Below are 22,494 nucleotides of genomic sequence, written 5' to 3'. Positions count from 1 at the left end.
AGTCCCCTTTTAGAAAAGCAATTGACTCCAAGCTAAATAAATGGCTGCCTTTCTCATATTTAATGAAAATGTTTACTTGACAGGGAGGAGAATGGCCGAGCCCCGTGTTAATGGAAGCAGAGAGCCCATCATCTCAGAAGATGAAACCAGACCTGCCGCTCCACTTGATGAAGGACTTCCAATCTGAAAAGGTACTTGACGGTCGTCTTCTTCTTTGTACTGTCAACTATGGTCTCTTCTCTCATGCCATCCTTTTTCTGAGCAGGTCATTGTTGTCCAAGTGTATAGATCAGGCTAATACAAATAAGAATAATCACAGTGTACAGTATGAGGACAGCAAATGCCCCACTGGCAGCCATGGCACAAGTGAGGTCGGGCTGGCAGATAAAGACTCTGTAACATCAGTCGGAGAATAAACAACAACCTTATGGCTATGATGGCTCTGTTGCTTTTTCAGATCCTCCAGAGTTCAGTCATTGTGAGGTGTTTGCATGTTCTCTCCATGTCTCCATAGATGTTAGTAGATGGTGTGAATGGACAGTCTATGTGGGCAGGCTCCCTGGCCAGGACGAAACAGGAATCCTTACCCAGCTGAGAGGATCGGGGAAGGCATCTTATTCATGCTGGTTGCTTTCCCCCGAACATTGGATGGCAGCCAATCCAGACTGGGATCCTCGCTCAGATATCTATGGGGCATGCTGGGTGGTGTAGTCCCAGAGGACAGCCCTGTTGGGTTTCGGGGTGGGGGGTCTGGGAGGGGGAGCTACAGAGATTGGGAGTCCTTGTTTTGTGGGGCTTCAGACTTACCTAGAAGTGCTTCTGAGCCTCCTGTCACCGGAAGTACTGTTGGGTGCGGGTTTTAATGAAGCAGAACCGCTTCAATCTGGGAGCCCGAGTTGGGAGAAGGAGGATGAAGGTTGCTGGGAGGACAGGTGGCAAAGAGAGGAAGAGAAGAAAGTTGCAGAGTGTTTTATTGTTGGGCTGCTTTGTGACTGTGTTAGTGGTGTGGGAAACGCTACCTAGGGAAGAGTTTCCCCAAAGTAAAATCCTCTGGTTGAGTGCAACACTTTGTGTTGGGTGTTTGGGGAGCTTGCAGCACACCCAGGTTGCCAAATGAGAACGTTTCGGGTAACGTGAGATTCTAAATTGGTCTTCTGTGTCTGTTGGCATACATGAGTGGGCTCTGCAATGGGCTTGCAACCTGTTCAGGGTCCGTCCCTACGTTGCTTGGACAGGCTTTGGCCCTCAAGACCCTAAACCGGAAAATGCTGATGCAGTAGCGAATGGATATTTGAATATTCTGGTTTCCAAAAGGCTCAAAAGAAACCTGCATTGCATGGTAAACTGTGGGCAATCGTGCTGGCATTTGTGCTGCAGTTTGGGGATGCTTTGCGCTAACAAAACCAGGACTGCCTTCCAAGTAAATGTCCATCCATATTCTTGACTAAAATTGTTTGCTTCCTGGTAGCATCAAAAGAACCAGTCCTAGGTGGGACAGTGCATTGACAGCAGGTCAGTTTAGGGTCGCCCTACAGGACACTGAAAGACTGAGCCTGGAACTGAACCCAGGTCTTCACAGCTACACTAACTGTTGTGCCAACTGTAGTCTCCACAGTGACAGCTGCCCAATGTAGGCCGCATGTGGCTCAGCTGAAGTATTAGCTGCCACTCATTATATTGTCAGATGCCACATGTGCACCATGGACCCAGGCTTTCCTTAACTGGCACCAGACACCACCTTGGTGGTAAAGGGCATAATACAATTACCTGGTCTTGGTGGAGTGTTCATATATCACAAAGGGCAGACCGTTAGACTGTCGGGGAATCTTGGGACCTTTTGATGGAGCAAAGTGCAGGCAAGATGACCAACTCGGCCTGTCCAACACTGACCAACACTGTCTAATGTGGCATTGCGACCTCCATTGAGTGAGCATGGCCTTCATGTACACTCTTAAAAACGCTGGTCCTTTAATGGCACTTTACCGGGTTATGTGGTTCTTCACCGAGACATTGCATGACAGAGAATTATTTCATACTGGGGAGGGTTCTTTGCTTATGAAATTGGTTCTTTGGGCTTTGAAAGATAATAATAATAATAATAATAATAATAATAATAGGGTGGTATGGTGGCGCAGTGGGTTGCGCTACTGCCTCACAGTTAGGAGACCTGGGTTTGCTTCCCGAGTCCTCCCTGCGTGGAGTTTGCATGTTCTCCCCGTGTCTGTGTGGGTTTCCTCCCACAGTCCAAAGACATGCAGGTTAGGTGCGTTGGTGATCCTAAATTGTCCCTAGTGTGTGCTTGGTGTGTGGGTGTGTGTGTGCCCTGCGGTGGGCTGGCGCCCTGCCCGGGATTTGTTCCTGCCTTGTGCCCTGTGTTGGCTGGGATTGGCTCCAGCAGACCCCCGTGTCCCTGTAGTTAGGATATAATGGGTTGAATAATATCCATCTATCTATCTATCTATCTATCTATCTATCTATCTATCTATCTATCTATCTATCTATCTATCTATCTATCTATCTAATGGATTAATGGATAATAATAATAATAATAATAATAATAATACATAGTATTTCTATAGTACCTTTCCAATGCTCAAGGATTCCTAATATATGGAAAAAACATTTTTAATGTCTAGTAGGGTATCCAGGATACAGCAAAAATGTCAGATCTCAGCTATGGTTCCTCCCCTGACTGGGGTTCAGATGTTTGTTTTGTGTCCTTGTTGTACAGTTTTGATTTACTTGTATGTATTACTATTGGTTTTGTTTTAATTTTGAGGATTCTTTATGTTTTATGGATCTGTGTCTAAACATGTGTTATGTCCTATATGTTCAGTGGTTGGTCCCCCAAGAGGCGGAGCCACCCGCTAATCGCTGCCCTCTGACCTGTAAATTTGAAGGGTCTCCTACCACTAAGTTTGGTAGATTTCTTATTAAAATGTAATAAGCAGTTATATGGGGAATATCCATCCATCCATCCATTTTCCAACCCGCTGAATCCGAACACAGGGTCACGGGGGTCCGCTGGATCCAATCCCAGCCAACACAGGGCACAAGGCAGGAAACAATCCCGGGCAGGGTGCCAGCCCACCGCAGGACACACACAAACACACCCACACACCAAGCACACACCAGGGCCAATTTAGAATCGCCAATCCACCTAACCTGCATGTCTTTGGACTGTGGGAGGAAACCGGAGCGCCCGGAGGAAACCCACGCAGACACGGGGAGAACATGCAAACTCCACGCAGGGAGGACCCGGGAACCGAACCCAGGTCCCCAGGTCTCCCAACTGCGAGGCAGCAGCACTACCCACTGCGCCACCGTGCCGCCCATGGGGAATATGTTGGATTTTTTTTTTTTTAAATCGTTAACGGTATTTTCATCCTAATTTTCATTCTGCTTTTCCAGGTGTTCTGATTATTTAATTGATTATTTACTAATTAGCAGGTCTGACACTGAAGTCGTCGCTGCTTTCATCATCTTGGGTGTCTACTATGCTGGTTGTTAATTGTCACTATTAGGGTTAAATGAAGGGAGCAAACTACACAGGAAAAGGTAAAAATAATAGGAAACCAACAAAAGAGAGTTAAGCATTTAGAGCTTTAGAAAAAAATAGAATATTTTTAAATGCCTAATAAATGTAAAAGCCATACTGTTGTGTTTTCCTGCATGCATAATAAGAGAAGACTAAAAAAGACCAGCTAATTAAATGAGATCAGTTGTTATTGATTATTATCACCGATTGTGAATCTGGTGGGAACAAAAACCTGCAGCCACAGGGGGTCCGAGGGGACCGAGTTTGGGAACCACTGGTTTAGAGGATGGCACCTCTAAGAATAATGTGGAAAGGAAGCTGGAGGACGGGCAAAGAGCTGTGGAGGATAGAGACCCTAAGATCAGTAGGAAAAGACAGAATGTCTAAGACTTACCTGCACAAGAACGAGACGGAGAAGTTAGCTAGCAGACGGGAATGCTTGAAAGGGTGGAAAAGTTCAAATACCTCCGATCAACAATAACAGAAGATGGCGAGCAGGATTTAGAAATGAACCAATGGAAAAACTGGAAAAAGGCTACGTGACCGAAAAAGTGAAGGGGGCCGTGTATACAAAGGTGGTCAGACCAGCACTGTTGCACGGATCAGAAACCTGAGCAGTTACAAAGGTGCATGAAAAGGAAGCGGGGTGGCGCTGAAGTGATGATATTGAGATGAGTGTGGAGTAACAAAGCTTGATAAGATCCGGAATGAGAGAAGAGGGACAGTTCAAGTTGGAGAAATACGGAAAATACAGGAAAGAAGCTGAAAGTGGAGTGGACATGACGTGAGAGGAGAGGTAAACAACGTAGGGGGAAGAATCCCGGATATGGAGGTGTCGGGACGGAGAAGACGTTGACCAAAGAGAAAGTGGATGGACTCTGTGAAGGGGGTGGTCTAAGGGAGAAAGGGGTATCAGGCAAGGAAGTGTAGAGTAGGCAAGGATGGAGGAGGCAGCTAGTCCAATATGGCAACCCTACATGAACGTGGGAAAACTTTCAGAAAATGCAGGATACAAGCTGATCATGAAAATCTGAACTTAGCTAATGTTATTATATGCTGCAGGATATCTAACAAACCTCTTCTATTCATGCTTACTATATTTATAGGACCTGTTATGGATCTAAACACAGTTCTTTCTGGAACCTTCATGTGTGTGGTTCTTCATCAACCCAAAATGGTTCCCCTATGGCACTTTGACCCCATTTGATTGAACATCCCCTATAAATGTGTGCTGTGGAGCACAGGAACAAAGACGCATTTATCAGCAGACATTATGGCTGAGCAGATGAGATGAGCGCAGCCCTGGCGCCACCCAGATTTAGTAACGCAGTAGCAGTTAACTAAACAGGAAACATTAAGTCAAATAACAGCCACTTATCATAATGAGCCCTGCTGCTCCTCGGCTATAAATAAATCCACTATAGACACGAGGCCCAAAACATGGCCCACTTATCCATGGCAGTGGCAGAAGTGACATCATCTCTAAAATGGAACTGTCACAGTGAGTCTTTCTCAGGTTGAGCAGTGGCACCCAAGTGTGTCCATGAAGAACAGCCGGAGCAGTAATCCATGCGTTTTAGTTCACCTAACATGGCAGCAAATGATAAACCACTTCGGTGTGGATTTCATTAGAATGTGGCCATGTGCTGGTGTTCCTGCCAAGATTTAGTTAGTTAGCCGCACTGATGATGCAAGAGACGAAACATAAAAGGTGCTTTATAAAATAAAGACCCATAAGTGCAATTACATCAATGAAAGCAAACTCACCTTATCCAGCTTTATCCCAGGGTGTTCACCTGGAGTTACAAGGGCAGTGCCCACCACTGACTCTATGTGTGTGACCCTGAATGAGGTCTGGTAGGACACATTTAAAGAATTTATCTGGAGAGCAATTAGAGGTAAGGATCAGTATGTAAAAGATGCTATACCACTGCACCATACCGTACTATACTGTACTGTACCTTATTATACCATACTGTGCCATTCCATAACATACTGTGCTGTACTGCACCATGCCGTAACACACCATACTGTTTCATATTATACCATACCAAACTATACTATACTGTAACATAATACATAATACCATACCATACTGTACCATTCACCATTGTGAATTTCCCATTGGGATTAATAAAGTATCTATCTATCTATCTATCTATCTATCTATCTATCTATCTATCTATCTATCTATCTATCCATTCCATGCCACATAGTGTTTCATATTATACCATACCAAACTATACCATACTATAACATACCATACTGTACCATACCACACCACATACATACCATACATACCATGCATACCATACCATACCATACCATGCTATACCATACTGCACCAAATCATCCTATATCATACCACACCATATCATACCATATACAGTACTATACTGTACTGTACCATTTATTACCATACTGTACTTTAATGTACCATATCATACCATACTGTAATATTCCATACAACACCATACTGTACCATACCATACTGTACTGTGGCATACCACACCATACCATGCTATACCATACCATACCACACCATACTGTGCCGTTCGATACCATACCGTACTGCATTGTACCATATCACACCATACTGTACCATTCCATACCACACCATACTATACCATATTGTACCATACCATGCTGTATACCATACCATACTGTACCATACCACACCACACCGTACTGTGACATACCATACATTACCACACCATACCATACAATATACCATGTCGTACCATTCATTACCATACCGTACTGTATTGTACCATACTGTACCATTCCATACCATACCATACTGTACTGTGGCATTCCACACCATGCCATGCTATACCATACCATACCACACCATACTGTACCATTCCATTCCACACCATACTGCACCATATCATATTATGCCATACTGTACCATTCATTACCATACCGTACTGCATTGTACCATACCACACCATACTGTGCCATTCCATACCACACCATACTATACCATATTGTACCATACCATGCTGTATACCATACCATACCATATTGTACCACACCACACCGTACTGTGACATACCATACATTACCACACCATACCATACAATATACCATTCATTACCATACCGTACTGTATTGTACCATACTGTACCATACCATACCATACTGTACTGTGGCATAACATACCATACCATGCTATACCATACCACACCACACCATACTGCACCATATCATATTATGCCATACTATACTGTACCATTCATTACCATACTGTACTGTATTGTACCATACCACACCATACTGTACTATACCATATTGTACCATACCATGCTGTACCATACTAAACTGTACCATTCCATACCATGCCATACTGTACTGTTACATACCATTACGTACCATACCACATTCACTTGAGAAGAGGTCATCCACCTGAAGCTAAGCATGTTCAGGCCTGGCCAGTGCTAGGATGGGAGACCATCTAGGAAAAAGCTGGGGTTGCTGCTAGAAGAGGCGTTGGTGAGGCCAGCAGGGGGCGCTTACCCTGTGGTCTGAGTGTGGAACCCAATTCCCCAGTGCAGTGACAGGAACACTGTGCTGTTAATATGGCAGCGTCCTTCGAATGAGACATTAAACCGAGGTCATAAATCTAAAAGTTAAAAAAAGTATAACACACTGGTGTGCCGTACAATTAAACACAAAAGGTTTAGGTTTCTTTATTTAGTCATGTTTACACAGGAAAACATGAAATTTGCCTTCTCAGTTGCATCTAATAACAGGTAACAGAAAGAATGAAATAAAACAGACAAATAGAAATAAGAAAGGTTAAGGTAAGGCAGTTAGATAAAACATATTTATACCAAAAAAAAAAAAAGGTTACAGGATATATATAAAAACCTTATCTCCAATATTTCTTATTGAAAAGTCGTATGGCACTAGGAAGAAAGGAGTTTCTGGAGCGATTTGTGTGGGTTTTCAAAGCAACTATCCTTCCTGATTTACTGAAGTTTAGTTCTACATGTAATGGATGTCTGTCATCAGTTGAGATGATTTCCAGTTTCTTTAGCATTGCCCTCTGACAAACACACTAGTCAAATCATCTACATCAGCCCCAATAACTTTAGCTGCATACTTCGTAATCTGCTGGAGCTTTTTTGAGTTTTGGTTTGTCAGACTATTAAACCAGGCAATGAAACTGAAAGTGATCACAGACTGGATCATACTACGATAGAAGGACAACATGAGGTCCTTGTCTACTTTAAATAGTTTGAGTTTATGGAGGAGAAATAAGCGCTGGTTGCATTTAGAAAATAATTTTTTTGTATTTGTATTCCAGTTCAGATTGTTATCTAGGTAAGTTCCTACGTATTTATATTCATTCACTATTTCTACCTCCTCTCCCAGAACTACAATAGGTGAACATACAGATTTCTGTCTCTTAAAATCAAATATCATTTCTTTGGTCTTTTTTACATTCAGAGTGAGAGAGTTTTTATTGCACCAGTTTACCATACAGTCCACTTGATTTAGATGGTGGCTTTCATCCTCCCCAGATATACGTCCTATGATCATGGTGTCATCCGCACACTTAATAATGGAGCAGTGGTCACTGTTCTGTCTCAGGTCACTGGTGTACAGAGTAAACAGTAATGGTGATAAGACACACACCCCTGTGGACTTCCTGTGTTTGAATGAAGAGCTTTTGAAAACGTGTCCTGAACTTTAACTGTCTGTGAACGATTTAAGAGAAAGTTCTGAATCCATAGTATGATAAATGGGTTTACATTCATACTGTTTAATTTCCCGATCAGTATATGAGGCTGTATGGTATTGAACGCTGAAGAAAAATCCAAAAATAGTGTTCTGACATATGAACCAGGCTGATCAAGAAAGGTAAAGATTTGATGTAAGATAACAAGCAGAGCATCTTCCACACTTCTGTTTGCACAATAAGCAAATTGATTGTTGTCTTGAAAAGACTTTGTCTCTGTCATTAAAATGTTTTTCACCAAGTGTTCAAAGCATTTCATTGGAATAGATGTAAGTGCCACTGGTCTGTAATCATTTAAACAGCTTGGCCTAGAAACCTTAGATACAGGAGTAATGATTGATTGTTTCCATAGATTTGGTACAATACCACAGGTCAGAGACCAGTTAAAAAGCAAATGAAAAACTGGGGAGAGCTGCTTAGAGCGAGACTTTAAGAGCCGACCTGATATGCCGTCTGGTCCCACTGCACTGTTTGTTTTGACCTGCCGCAAGCCTTTTTCCACTTCAGTTAAACTGAACCCCATCACAGCAGAATACCTGATGTTTTTATAAAGCATTTCCTTTATTTCTGTATTTTGGGTGCTGAAATGACTTGTTTCAAATCTGGCATAAAAGTTACTCAGTTCATCAGCTAAAAGTTTGTGGTCGTTGTCAGCTGGAAAATCCACATTCGTTTTAGGGCCCAGTCCTGTAATTGTTTTTAGTCCCTTCCAGACCTGCTTTGGATTGTTATCATTGAACCACCTCTTGATTTTTTCCCCATACATCTTTTTATTTTGTTTAATTAACCTGTTAATCCTTTGCTGTAAAATTCGCTTATCTTCTAACTTATTTTCTTGATGTGCATGTTGCTTTTGCAATAGTAATGCTTTAACCTCTGTAGTGATCCATGGCTTACTGTTTGGGTACGCCTTGACAGATTTTTTCTTAATGATCATAGACTCACAGAATTGAATATATTCGCTGACAGTATCCATCCATCCATCCATCCATTTTCCAACCCGCTGAATCCGAACACAGGGTCACGGGGGTCCGCTGGAGCCAATCCCAGCCAACACAGGGCACAAGGCAGGGAACAATCCAGGGCAGGGTGCCAACCCACCGCAGGACACACACAAACACACCCACACACCAAGCACACACTAGGGCCAATTTAGAATCGCCAATCCACCTAACCTGCATGTCTTTGGACTGTGGGAGGAAACCGGAGCGCCCGGAGGAAACCCACGCAGACACGGGGAGAACATGCAAACTCCACGCAGGAAGGACCCGGGAAGCGAACCCGGGTCCCCAGGTCTCCCAACTGCGAGGCAGCAGCGCTACCCACTGCGCCACCGTGCCGCCCTCGCTGACAGTATAGAAAAAGAAAAAGAAAGTAAAAAAATCATAATATATAAATACCTAAAGAAATACCTAAACATATTTGCTACTAAATTCTGAGAAGATTTAACAAAGTGGAAGGCTTCAAAAAGAGCTCAGGTCAACTAAGGACAACAAGCCACAAGTCAGTCTGTCATCATCCAACCCGCTATTTCCTAATTACAGGGTCACGGGGGTCTGCTGGAGCCAATCCCACCCAACACAGGGCACAAGGCAGGAAACAAATCCCAGGTAGGGGGCCAGCCCACCGCAGGGCACACACACCAAGCACACACTAGGAACAATTTAGAATCGCCAATGCACCTAACCTAGCTGACAGTCTTTGGACTGTGGGAGGAAACCCACGCAGACACGGAGAGAACATGCAAACTCCACGCAGGGAGGACCTGGGAAGTGAACCCAGGACAAGCCACAAGTCATCAAGTAAATCATTAAGATCCGTAAATAATAAACATATTATGAAAAGAATAGCATGGGTCAGCTCCAACACAACTCACTTGACCGGTCTTTATTTCATATAGCGCCTTTCACACAGCACACCCATCACCATTTTTTTTCCTCTGGTCCCATCTGTTTTCTGCGCCGTGTGCAAACAATCATCATCAGCATCTTCCTTCATCACAGAGCGCCTCGTCTCCTTTGCTTCCCTGAAGTGTGTAATCATTTTGATTTAAACTTTCTGCTGCAGACTGTGGCCGAGCTTCACAATTAGCCGACAACCAGTGACAGGCACCAAGTGGTGGGTAGAACAGACAGAAATAGATTTAACAGAATGAGTCAGTCGGAGCGCACTGGATGTGTTCTGCTGCAGGACTTACTTCAGCTGAACTGAACAGGGGAGCAGGAGCGGCGCATGGCATCATACCTGAAGGCTCACAAGCAGGTAGCTTAGAGAGCGGGCACCCACGTGTTTGGCCAGGCTGTGATGAACGAGCCCAAGTGGATGCAGAATTCAGAAAATCCTCAGGAATGGTGGGTAGCCTTTTAATAATGTGTGTGTGTGTGTGTGAGTGTGTGAGTGAAAAAGAGGTCCTTAAATTGGGCTGGGCAGGCTGGTGGCCTTTAAGAAGAGACTTTGAAACATAAGAGCCATTAATGGGATTTTCAATAATGCAGAAAACAATTTTTTTTTTACTTCCCCATAAGTATACCATTGATGTGTGTAGCAGATTAGATTTGATTCTTCTTCGTCTTTCGGCTGCTCCCATTAGGGGTGGCCACCGAGGATCATCTGCTTTCATATCTTCCTGTCCTCTGCATCTTGCTCTGTCACAACCACCACCTCCTCTTAGGCCTTCCTCTTTTCCTCTTGCCTGTGTCACACACGTGTGCATGGGAGGCAGCTAAAGGGCTTGAATGAGGGCAGTTCCGATTCAGACCAGGATGTGGCAGAGTGCATTGACTCTTTTTCTCCCTTTCCTGCAGACCATTCACGGGAGATTCCACCTGGCCCTCTTGATGTCACTTCCGGGTCCAAGCCTATGGAGGAAGACCTTGCTGGCTCCAGCCCCTGTGATGTCACGTCCCAGCTTGAGCCTATGGCTGAAGACCCTTGTGAGCCTGACCCCTTTGACCTCACTTCCTGTCTTCCCCTTTAAAAGCCTCCACCTTTTTCCTATTCCCTTAGTTCTGTTTTGGACTCGGTTTTGTGGACATCAGTGCTGTTTACATTTTTGCAACTTTGCAGCCAGGATACCAAATATACGGGTGGCTGCCCCAAACCTTGTTATGACTCAGAGTGGAGTTTGTGACACCTGGCAGCTCTATCCCTACCATCCTTCTGCCAATATACCCAGCCACCGTCTCCAGCCCATATAACATAGCTGGTCTCACTACCGTCCTGTAGACCTTCCCTTTCACTCGTGCTGATACTCGTCTGTCACAAATCACTCCTGACACTCTTCTCCACCCATTCCACCCTGCCTGCACTCTCTTTTCACTTCTCTTCCACAAAAACCATTACTCAGTTCTGTTGATCCCATGTATGTAAACTCATCCACCTTCGCCAACTCTACTCCCTGCATCCTCACCATTCCACTGACCTCCCTCTCATTCACACACATGTGTTCTGTCTTGTTCCTACTGACCTTCATTCCTCTCCTCTCTAGAGCATATCTCCACCTCTCCAGGGTCTCCTCAACCTGCTCCCTACTATCGCTACAGATCACAATGTCATCAGCAAACATCATAGTCCACAGGGACTCCTGTCTAATCTCATCTGTCAACCTGTCCATCACCATTGCAAATAAGAAAGGGCTCAGAGCTGATCCCTGATATAATCCCAACTCCACGTTGAATGCATCCGTCAGACCTCACCACTGTCTCACTTCCTTCGTACATATCCTGTACAGTAATCCCTCCTCCATCGCAGGGGTTGCGTTCCAGAGCCACCCGCGAAATAAGAAAATCCGCGAAGTAGAAACCATATGTTTATATGGTTATTTTTATATTGTCATGCTTGGGTCACAGATTTGCGCAGAAACACAGGAGGTTGTAGAGAGACAGGAACGTTATTCAAACACTGCAAGCAAACATTTGTCTCTTTTTCAAAAGTTTAAACTGTGCTCCATGACAAGACAGAGATGACAGTTCAGTCTCACAATTAAAAGAATGCAAACATATCTTCCTCTTCAAAGGAGTGCACATCAGGAGCAGAGACTGTCATAAAGACAGAGAAAACAATCTCTAGCAAACAAATCAATAGGGCTGTTTGGCTTTTAAGTATGCGAAGCACCGCGGCACAAAGCTGTTGAAGGCGGCAGCTCACACCCCCTCCGTCAGGAGCAGAGAGAGAGAGAGAGAGAGAGATAAAAAAATCAATACGTGCCCTTCGAGCTTTTAAGTATGCGAAGCACCGTGCAGCATGTCACTTCACGAAGCAGCTGCACAGAAGGTAGCCAACGTGAAGATAATCTTTCAGCATTTTTAGACAAGCGTCCGTATCGTCTAGGTGTGCGAACAGCCCCCCTGCTCAATCCCCCTACGTCAGGATCAGAGAAAGTCAGCGCAAGAGAGAGAGAAAGAAAAGTAAGTTGGGTAGCTTCTCAGCCATCTGCCAATAGCGTCCCTTGTATGAAATCAACTGGGCAAACCAACTGAGGAAGCATGTACCAGAAATTAAAAGACCCATTGTCCGCAGAAACCCGCGAAGCAGCGAAAAATCCACGATATATATTTAAATATGCTTACATATAAAATCCGCGATGGAGTGAAGCCGCGAAGTGCGATATAGCGAGGGATTACTGTACAACTCTTACGTACTTCTCTGCCACTCCCGACTTCCTCATACAATACCACAGCTCCTCTCGATGCACCCTGTCATATGCTTTCTCCAGGTCCACAAAGACGCAATGCAACTCCTTCAGGCCTTCTCTATTCTTCGCCATCAACATCCTCAGAGCAAACATCACATCTGTGGTGCTCTTTCTTGGCATGAAACCCATACTGCTGCTCACTAATCATCACCTCACTTCTTAACCGAGCTTCTGCTACTCTTTCCCATACCCTCATGCTGTGGCTCATCAATTTTATCCCCCTGTAGTTACTACAGTCCTGCACATCCCCCTTATTCTTAAATATCGGCACCAGTACATTTCTTCTCCACTCCTCAGGCATCTTCTCTCTTCCAAGATTCCATTAAACAATCTGGTTAAAAACTCCACTGCCATCTCTTCTAAAGACCTCCATTCTTCCATAGGTATGTCATCTGGACCAACGGCCTTTCCATTTTTCATCCTCTTCATAGCTGTTCTTACTTCCTCCTTGCTAATCCATTGCACTTCCTGATTCACGGTCTCCACATCATCCAACCTCTTCTCTCTCTCGTTCTCTTCATTCATCAGCCTCTCAAAGTACTCTTTCCATCTGCTCAACACACTCTCCTCGCTTGTGAGTACATTTCCATCTTTATCCTTTATCACCCTAACCTTCTGCACATCTTTCCCAGCTCGGTCCCTCTGCAACATTAGATTTGATCATCTTTATTAATCTCAAGGGGATATTTATAATTTAAAATATACTGCATGTATTGTAAAACAGGAGACAAGATAACATAAAGATATGGGGCATCTTGAAGGTGAACCCCATATAATTGATGGAAAAAATGGGCAAAATCAGTTTTTAATGCAATAGTGGTCTTTACAGACTGGAGTCAAATCACAAAAATGGCCAGAAGAAGCCAGACTAGAAGGGACAGGGCCAAGGGACAGTACCTGGAAGCGATGTCACTCCCAGTCTTCTGGTCTGTGGGGGAGACAGGAGCAGAAGAATTAGGCAACAGCGTCAACTCAAGGTGGAATACCAATCAGATAAGCCTTTAAGTTGTCTTCCAAGTGCACGTATGTGACAGCATGCAGATGTGTAGAAAGATATTCCTAAATAAAGAGAGTCTTCTTTAAGTGTTTATAGTCATCCCTCGGTATCTATGGGGGGATTTGTTTCCAGCAGCCCCCCTGTGCATACCAAACTCCACAGATGCTCAGGTCACCTGTCACGCACGTGCACATGAGTAACGGCTTAAAGGCTTGGGTGATGTATAATAACAAACTCTTGTCTCCTCCTCCCTCTGCTGAAAGGAAGATTCTGGGAGGAAGAGGTGGGTCCGTCCACATGGACCCGCCTCTTCCTCTTAGAATGCCTGAAAATTCAGAAGAGGCGCCATCTTGGATAGTCAACCTGAGAGGAAAGTCAGAAAATGCCTCGTTTGCACTCTTACACGCTGTAACGGGCCCGGCCGGGATGCCCCTGCTGCATATGTTCCGGGGGAAGAGCAGCCATGGGCTCCTCAGTACCTCCCCTGGGACGCTTGGTGGCAGCCTCCCTGGGTGACGTTGGTGCCTCAGTTTCCCGTAGGGCTCCATGGGAGATGGAGTTCTCCACAACCCTGTGGGGATCTAAGGTGGCCACCAGGGGGTGCTGCATGGATCCCGGAGCCTTTGTGGACATCTCTACAGCCCTGCCTGGAAGTGCAGTTAGCAACAGGTGATCAAGCACCTGGAGCACTTCCAAGTGGGCTATAAAAAGGGCCAGCAGCCACCACTCATTAGCCAAAATCGGGAGGAAGAGGACGAGGTTGCCTGGGAGGAGTGGTGGTGCCAGAGGAAGGATTGGTTTGATTGTGTTGAACTGCTTTGGGACTGTGTTGGGCCTGTGGGACATGGGAAAGGTGTGCCCCACGGCTGAAGAGAAAAATAAAAAGTCTTGTTGATTTTACACGTGCCTCTGCGTCAGTCTGTGCCGGGTCAGCGCAATATAGCGCCTTATTACAACACGTTTATTTAGATTTTTGACCTTTCTCAGTTATACAGGGTTGACAGCAAGGTGCCCTAAATCTTTGACGTTGTCTTTTTCATCTTTTACACACTGTCAAAGAAAGGACAAACGCCACAAAAAGGTCTGGGGTAGCCGTCCTGCATAATGAAATCTTGGTTTGAAGCAGGCAGTGAAAATCTTTCCAAGACAGAACTGATTTATGTGAGACAAAATGGCAGTTTTGAAGTCGGGAAGAGGAAATGAGGTCATTTGGGGCCGAAATTGGAAGTGACGCCATCGGAGGTCTGAAGTACCGTCATCGGGGATGGAAAGCGACGTCATCTGGCCCAGAGCCGGAAGTGATGTCATCGGGGCCAGGCGGAATTTCCCGTAACTGGTCTGCAGGAGAGGGAAAGGGTTAATGCAGTCCGCCACCCCCTGGTCCGGCATGGAATTGCGCTCATTTGAGCCCTTTAGCTGCCTTCCATGAGCACGTGTGCGACAACACCTTATAGGAAATGCATACAACCTACGCACGTCCTCCTGTATACTTTAAATTATCTCTGGATTACTTAGAATGCCTAATGCAATGTACAGTAAATGGTATATAATTAGTTGTTATACTATATTGTTTAGTGAATAATATCAAGAAAACACTTGTCGATAGATAGATAGATAGATAGATAGATAGATAGATAGATAGATAGATAGATAGATAGATAGATAGATAGATAGATAGATAGATAGATAGATAGATAGATACTTTATTAATCCCAAGGGGAAATTCACAATTGTAGGTGTTTAGTGTGGATGCAGCCATTGTAGCCTAACTACAGGTCAGTGCCAACATTACATTTTCTTTCTTTCAACATTTTCCCATTAATCATTTAATATCTTGAAAGAGAAATGCAAAGAATAAAAAAAGTGGCGCAATGGTAGGGCTGCTGCCTCGCAGTAAGGGGGCCAGGGTTTGCATCCCGGGTCCTGCCCTTCATGGAGTTTGCATGTTCTCCCCATGTCCTTCAGGTGCTCCAGTTTCCTCCCACTGTCCAAAGACAAGCAGGTTAGGAGAACCATCCATCTATCCATTATCCAACCCGCTATATCCTAACTACAGGGTCATGGGGGTCTGCTGGAGCCAATCCCAGCCAACACAGGGCACAAGGCAGGAAACAAACCCCGGGCAGGACGCCAGCCCACTGCAGGGCGCACACACACACACACACACCCAGCACACACTAGGGACAATTTAGGATCACCAATGCACCTAACCGGCATGTCGTTGGACTGTGGGGAGGAAACCGGAGTACCCGGAGGAAACCAATGACGTTAAATTGGCCCCAGTGTGTGTGTGTGTGTGTTTGGTGTGTGTCTGTGTGCATTTGTTCACCCAATGATGGACTTGCGACCCTGTCCTGGGTTTGCTCCCGCCTTGCACCCTATGCCAGCTGTGATAGGCTCCACCCCCCTCCCTCCATACACACCCTTGAGACCCTGGTCTGGATTAGGTGGGTTAGTAAATGACACGACAAAACGCAGAATATTTAAAGTACAAAATAACAAGCGCTGGAGTGAGACTGTGGACCTGCAACATGGCCGATACATCAGGGAATGTCTCCACAGCACTCCACTCAACGTGGATTCAGCGTAGTGCTATGTGCGCAGAAAATTCAAGTTTTCCTTTTTGGAACTTACTGGGATTTTTTTTTTCTTGAATATTTTCAGTCTGCAGTTAGTTCATTTTGTGGATGTGGAAATGGAGGGCCGACTTTCTATCAGTCGACCTAAGAATATACGTAAAGGTGAGACTTAGTTCAACTGCCCCAAGATGAGATGAGATGAACTGGGAGGGACAAATATTTTCAATTATGGATGAAAATGTGTAGCAAGAAGGAGTGGTGACCCTGGAGGGCAATAACTGCCTGTATTTTCTGTTTTTTCTCTCCTGGCTGCCACCACAGGCTAAGCTTTTCTTGTCCCAAACATCGCCATCTAGTGTTCAGCCATGTGCCTGCAATGCAGCACAACGCTGAAGTATAAACTGCTTTCGATGGCTTAGCCTACAGGGCAGACTTGACGCAGAAGTATAAATCAGCCATTACGTGACTAGCCTAAGGGTCTTAATTGACACACCCTGCTGTGACAGCAGCAATCCCTGGTGGTCAAGAAGGGTCACACTACCGAGAGTAACTTTGCAACGGTCACACCGTGCTTAGTCCCAAAATATGAACATGAATGTGTAGAATCCCAGGGTGTACACGTGTGATGTCTGGTACCTGCATAGTTCCTGAAACTCGTTTTCCATTCATCTTCCGCCAGTCTGAAGTAAACATGGAGCAGATCGAGGAAAGACTTGCTAAAGCAGTTAGAAAATGTGCCCATTCATATGATACCTCATCACAACACTACAAAGACAACAAGATGGGGGCCAATGTGTGGCATGAAATATCAGTATGGAAGACAGCAAATGTATTAAAAAGTGAGGGGCTAATATGCTCGACTATGGGGAAAAAAAGTTGTGATCCTGAAGGGCAAAAACTGCATTTTCTGTTTTTTTTTCTCAACTGGCTGGCACCACGTGCTAAGATTTTCTTGTTCCAAACAGCGCCATCTAGTGTTCAGCCATGTGCCTGCAGTGTGGTGCGAAGGTGACAGTGTAGCCTCCAGAGTGGGCTCAGCGCAGTAGTATAAATCAGCCATTAGGGTACTAGCCTAAGGGTCTTAATTGACACACCCTGCCGTGATAGTAGCGTCCCCTAGTGATCAAGAAGGGTAACACTACCGAGAGTAACTTTGTAACGGTCATGCCGTGCTTCAGGTTATTAGAGCTAAATTCATATTGATCTTGCCTTATTGATCTGTCTATTGATCTGCTTGTATTTTATGTTTTTTTCTCAACTGGCTGGCTCCAAACAGCGCCATCTAGTGTTGGCATGGCGCGATGCTGAGGTAGGTTTAGGTTTAGGTTTAGGTTTCTTTATTTAGTCATGTTTACACAAGAAAACATGAAATTTGCCTTCTCAGTTGCATCTAATAACAGGTAACAGAGAGAATGAAATAAAACAGACAAATAGAAATAAGAAAGGTTAAGGTAAGGCAGTTAGATAAAACATATTTACACCAAAAAAAAGGTATAAACTGCTTTTGATGGCTTAGCCTACAAGGTGGGCTCAATCAGCCATTAGGTTGCTAGCCTACACCCTGCCGTGACAGTAGTGTCCCCTAGTGGTCAAGAAGGGAAACACTACTGGGACTAACTTCACAATGGTACTCCATGCTGGAGGTTATCCATCCATCCATTATCCAACCCGCTATATCCTAATTACAGGGTCACGGGGGTCTGCTGCAGCCAATCCCAGCCAACACAGGATCTAAATTCACATTGATCTTGCCTTATTGCTGGGGCGGACTTGTAACCTGAAATATTGAAAAGGGGATCTGCCAGTGAGAGTGAATGACCATTACAGGTGTCTGAGGGTGAAAAGGTTAAGGTTAACTGATACAACATGTTGCTGCAAACCCACCACACGACAAACCACCTCAGGATTCCAGATTAGGACCCAAGTGCAGCTGAGTGTGTCCAGTTAATATGTCCAGAGCCCCGCTAATGTGTCCAGTTAAAGCTGCCAACTGCATAACCTTGGGACTTGCCAGAGAATGTCTGAGGTTTTAACTGGGCCCAGTTTTGAACTGTGGTCAGGTAATGTAAGGTCACTGTGAGCTTTGAGCAGAGGTCAGTTTTAATTGACGTCACTTTCGTCTGTGGCCTAAAGGTTGAATTGAGGTCAGTTTGAGGCTTGGAATAGAGATTTCAAGTGGGGTCAGCAGAGTTAAGGGTCTCTGTGAACTTTGAGCTGACGTCAGGTCGATCTCTGAGGTTGTAACTGGGGCTCGTTTGAGCTGTGGACAGTTAAGGCTTTGGTGTGTCCTCATTTCTTTTCTGTGCATTCTTCATTACAGACGGAGTCCAAGCTGCTGAATGGCCATGAGAAGGAGTGCACCTCACCGATGGACAAGCTGGCCAAGAAAGAATCTCTTAAGGTGAGATGCTGTTCATGTCGGGCTGGAGGTGTTCCGGTATGTTAGAACGTGGGACTCCATCCAATGTTTGTTCCTGCCTTGAGCCCTAAGCTAGCTGGGATAGGCTCCAGCAGACCAACCCCCCGCGACCCCCTTCAGGACTAAGCGGGTTAGAAAATGACTTGACTGGCTCTGCACTGTGGTATCATGCACCTCTTGCAGAGACATTTAGAGAAACTCACAGAGCCTATAAAAAGTACCCCCCCACACACCTTGGAAGTTTTCACATTTTATTCTTTTATAAAATTGAATCCCAGTGCACTGAATTTGGATTTCTTGACACTGATCAACGGAAAATAAGGCTCTTGAATTTGAAAGTGAAAAGAGATCACTACCAAGTGGTCTAAGTGAGTTGCACATTGTGACAGATGGCCAGGGCCATTACCCGGATGGGTGGAAGGGCCGAGGGAGAGACCATGTTGGAGTCACTATCATCTCTAAGACACTAGAGGGCAGCCCCCGTGGATTTATAAAGCACCACGGAACCCCACAGGGCATGTTGGGAGTTGTAGTTTGGAGCAGCCCTGTTGAGCTCTTTAGGTGCCACCAGGGGGTGCTGCAGGTGCAGCCGAGTCCTTGGAGGAACCTCTTCTGGGCAGCCAGAAGAAGGTTGAGAAGCACCTGGAACACTTCTGGGTGTGCTATAAAAGGAGCCGCCTCACCACTAGTCAGGGACCCAGAGTCGGGAGGTGGAGAACAAAGGACTGTGAGGAGGAGGAGTGGAGATGACACAGAAAGAGAGAGAAAGAGGAAAGGACTGTGTGTTATTTGGTGCTTTGCACTGTGCTGTGTAGTGGGGAGCAAAAGAAAAACGCTTCCCCAGTTAAATAAAGGGGTGCTATCTGGAAAGCCTTGTGTCTCAGCCTGTCTGTGTCGGGGTTTGGGGAGTGGAACGTCCCCTGGTGGTCCAAAACATATAAAACACAAAATAAGTGATTACATAAGAATTCACATGACACCCCTAAATCCTCACTGGTGCTGCTGATTGGCTTTAGATGTCACGTGATTAGTTCAATGGGTTTCACTTAATTGTAAATGCACCTGAATGTGGAAGGGCCAACTTGTGATGAGTAAATATGATGGACTCACCCACACCATGACGACAAAAGAACACTCCAAGCAACTCCATGAAAAAGCACAAGACGAGAAAACATCCAAGTCCCACAATATCCAGTTAAAGCAGTCATGGAGACATGGAATTAGTATGACACGGCTGGAAATTGTGCTAGAGCAAGCCGTCCACAAAAACTAAACTGGGCGAGTGAGGGAGGCCAAAAAGAGACCTTTGAGAACTCTGAAGGAGTCGCAAGCTACAGTGGGATCAGAATGGAGAGACTGAGAAGACAACAACTGTTGTAGCTTTATAAGAGAAATCTTGGCTGGAGTTTGCCAGAAGGCACATGGGACACTCTCAAGTCACAAGGAAGAAGGTTCAGTGGGCTTTCCACCATAACATACCATATTACACCATACTGTACCACGTCATACTAGACCAGACCAGACCATACCATACCACCTGCGTATGCTTCTGAAGCTAAGCTAAGCAAGTTCAAGCCCGGTTAGTACTTGCATGGGTGACCATTTAGGGAAAGCTTGGGTTAAATTTGGAGGAGTTCTTATATAATAATAAAATGTGAAAACTTCCAAGGGGAGTGAATGCTTCTGTAGGAGTCATAGTCAATCATCTTCTTTATTTTAGGGGGAAAAAAAGTGCAGCAAAATTAAAAAGGAGGCCATTTGAGGAAAAACTTCAGAGCAAAAGGAAATGCAAACCAGATGTACATTTGTGAAGTCAAGCGAAGATGACAGCCTCAAGGATGAAGCTGAAATATACACATTTCAAATTCCTAGTTTCACCATTCTCTTCAAAAGTTTGACCAGGAACTGAGAAAAGATGAATTATAATAATACGATACATAGTTATTGTCAGCCTTCCATTTTGAAACCAAAATTGCATACAAGTGAAAGTTTGTTTTTTTTTTTTACTTTATTTAGCTTCTTTTTCATTCCCTTACTGGGATGTGACATCACACTGCCTGTTTTGTCATGTAGGGTCCTATGGTGACCCTGTTCTCCCCTTCATATTCTTTATTGTGTTGACTTAGCCAAAATGCCTCAGATCGCATACACTTAGCACTCTGTGGTCAGATACACTGCTTCAGTTTAGCGCTTCCTCCCCTCTCTCCCTGCTTTATCTATAAAACCTCTGGCTATTCGACAGAGTAAAGGAACAGGCAGGAGAAGGAGCCTCCCTTTAACCTACGTATTATGGGTAATACATATTATTATAATTAGTGGCATACAAGGAAAGAGAATGTGGCTTTGCAAACCACAAACTAATTCCTAGTTGAAGTTGCACTAAACCTTTCTTCATTTTAAGATGGACGAGTTTGTAAATTCAGCGATGCTTTTCAATGGGAGACTTTTAAATTTTAAACTTTGTGCAGCACATTCTTTCCAAGATATCTGAATGAAAACTGAACTGACTTGACACAGTTCTTTGAAGAATAAGCGAGCCATATTGCAACAAAACTGGTCCATGGGGAGCCAAGTTGTGATGAACAGACAGGACTTTCGTAATCGGTGCTTCGCGCATTATATGCAAACACAACTAAAACTGACCCACTGTGTCTTAAAACCACTTACTAAATAAATCAACAGGAGTTGAGCAAAGGCGCTGATGGGAGACCAGCAGACTTATATTAGAATAACATTAACGAAATCTTGCCGTAAAGTATTTTCCCTTAACTGAGAGGGTGAGGGTGGGATCTCTGTATGTTATCATATAAGACAAGGTGTTTACTGATAGACGCTGGTTAGGGTAGGGGAAAATGTCAAACTCTTAGCATATAACAACAACAACAACAACAACAACAACATTTATTTATATAGCACATTTTCATACAAAAAGTAGCTCAAAGTGCTTTACATAACGAAGAAAAGAAGAATAAAAGACAAATAAGAAATTAAAATAAGACAACATTAGTTAACATAGAAAGGAGTAAGGTCCGATGGCCAGGGTGGACAGAAAAAACAAAAAAAAACTCCAGAAGGCTGGAGAAAAAAATAAAATCTGTAGGGGTTCCAGGCCACGAGACCGCCCAGTCCCCTTTGGGCATTCTACCTAACATAAATGAAATAGTCCTCTTTGTAGTTAGGGTTCTCACGGAGTCACTTGATGCTGATGGTTATACAGACTTCTGGCTTTTAATCCATCCATCATTGTTGGAACATCATGGTGCTTTGGGTAGATGGTGGTGGCACAAGCCACCACCAATAGGACACCGGAAAAGAAAACAGAAGAGAGAGTAGGGGTTAGTACAAATTTTGAATGAATAGTTATTATAATGAATTGGATATACAGAGTGTCAGGATTAAATTACAGTGAAGTTATGAGAAGGCCATGTTAAAGTAATGTGTTTTCAGTAGTTTTTTTAAAGTGCTCCACTGTATTAGCCTGGCGAATTCCTACTGGCAGGCTATTCCAGATTTTAGGTGCA

The 22,494-nt window shown here is 44.5% G+C and overlaps 1 protein-coding gene across 3 annotated transcripts in view; it reads left to right on the top strand.

Moving 5' to 3' along the window:
- osbpl5 (oxysterol binding protein-like 5) overlaps window positions 1–22,494 on the top strand; it is a 277,145-nt gene that overhangs the window by 134,589 nt on the left and 120,062 nt on the right. For all 3 annotated transcript variants that reach the window (XM_051923425.1, XM_051923426.1, XM_051923427.1), the window contains exons 4-5: window positions 84–191; window positions 18,875–18,955. In XM_051923425.1, the coding sequence (XP_051779385.1) occupies window positions 84–191; window positions 18,875–18,955 (189 nt within the window). The remainder of the gene's footprint in view (window positions 1–83; window positions 192–18,874; window positions 18,956–22,494) is intronic.

Source organism: Erpetoichthys calabaricus, chromosome 2 (assembly GCF_900747795.2).
Source record: "Erpetoichthys calabaricus chromosome 2, fErpCal1.3, whole genome shotgun sequence".
NCBI lineage: Eukaryota > Metazoa > Chordata > Cladistia > Polypteriformes > Polypteridae > Erpetoichthys > Erpetoichthys calabaricus.
This window is presented reverse-complemented; position numbering and strand designations above follow the sequence as displayed.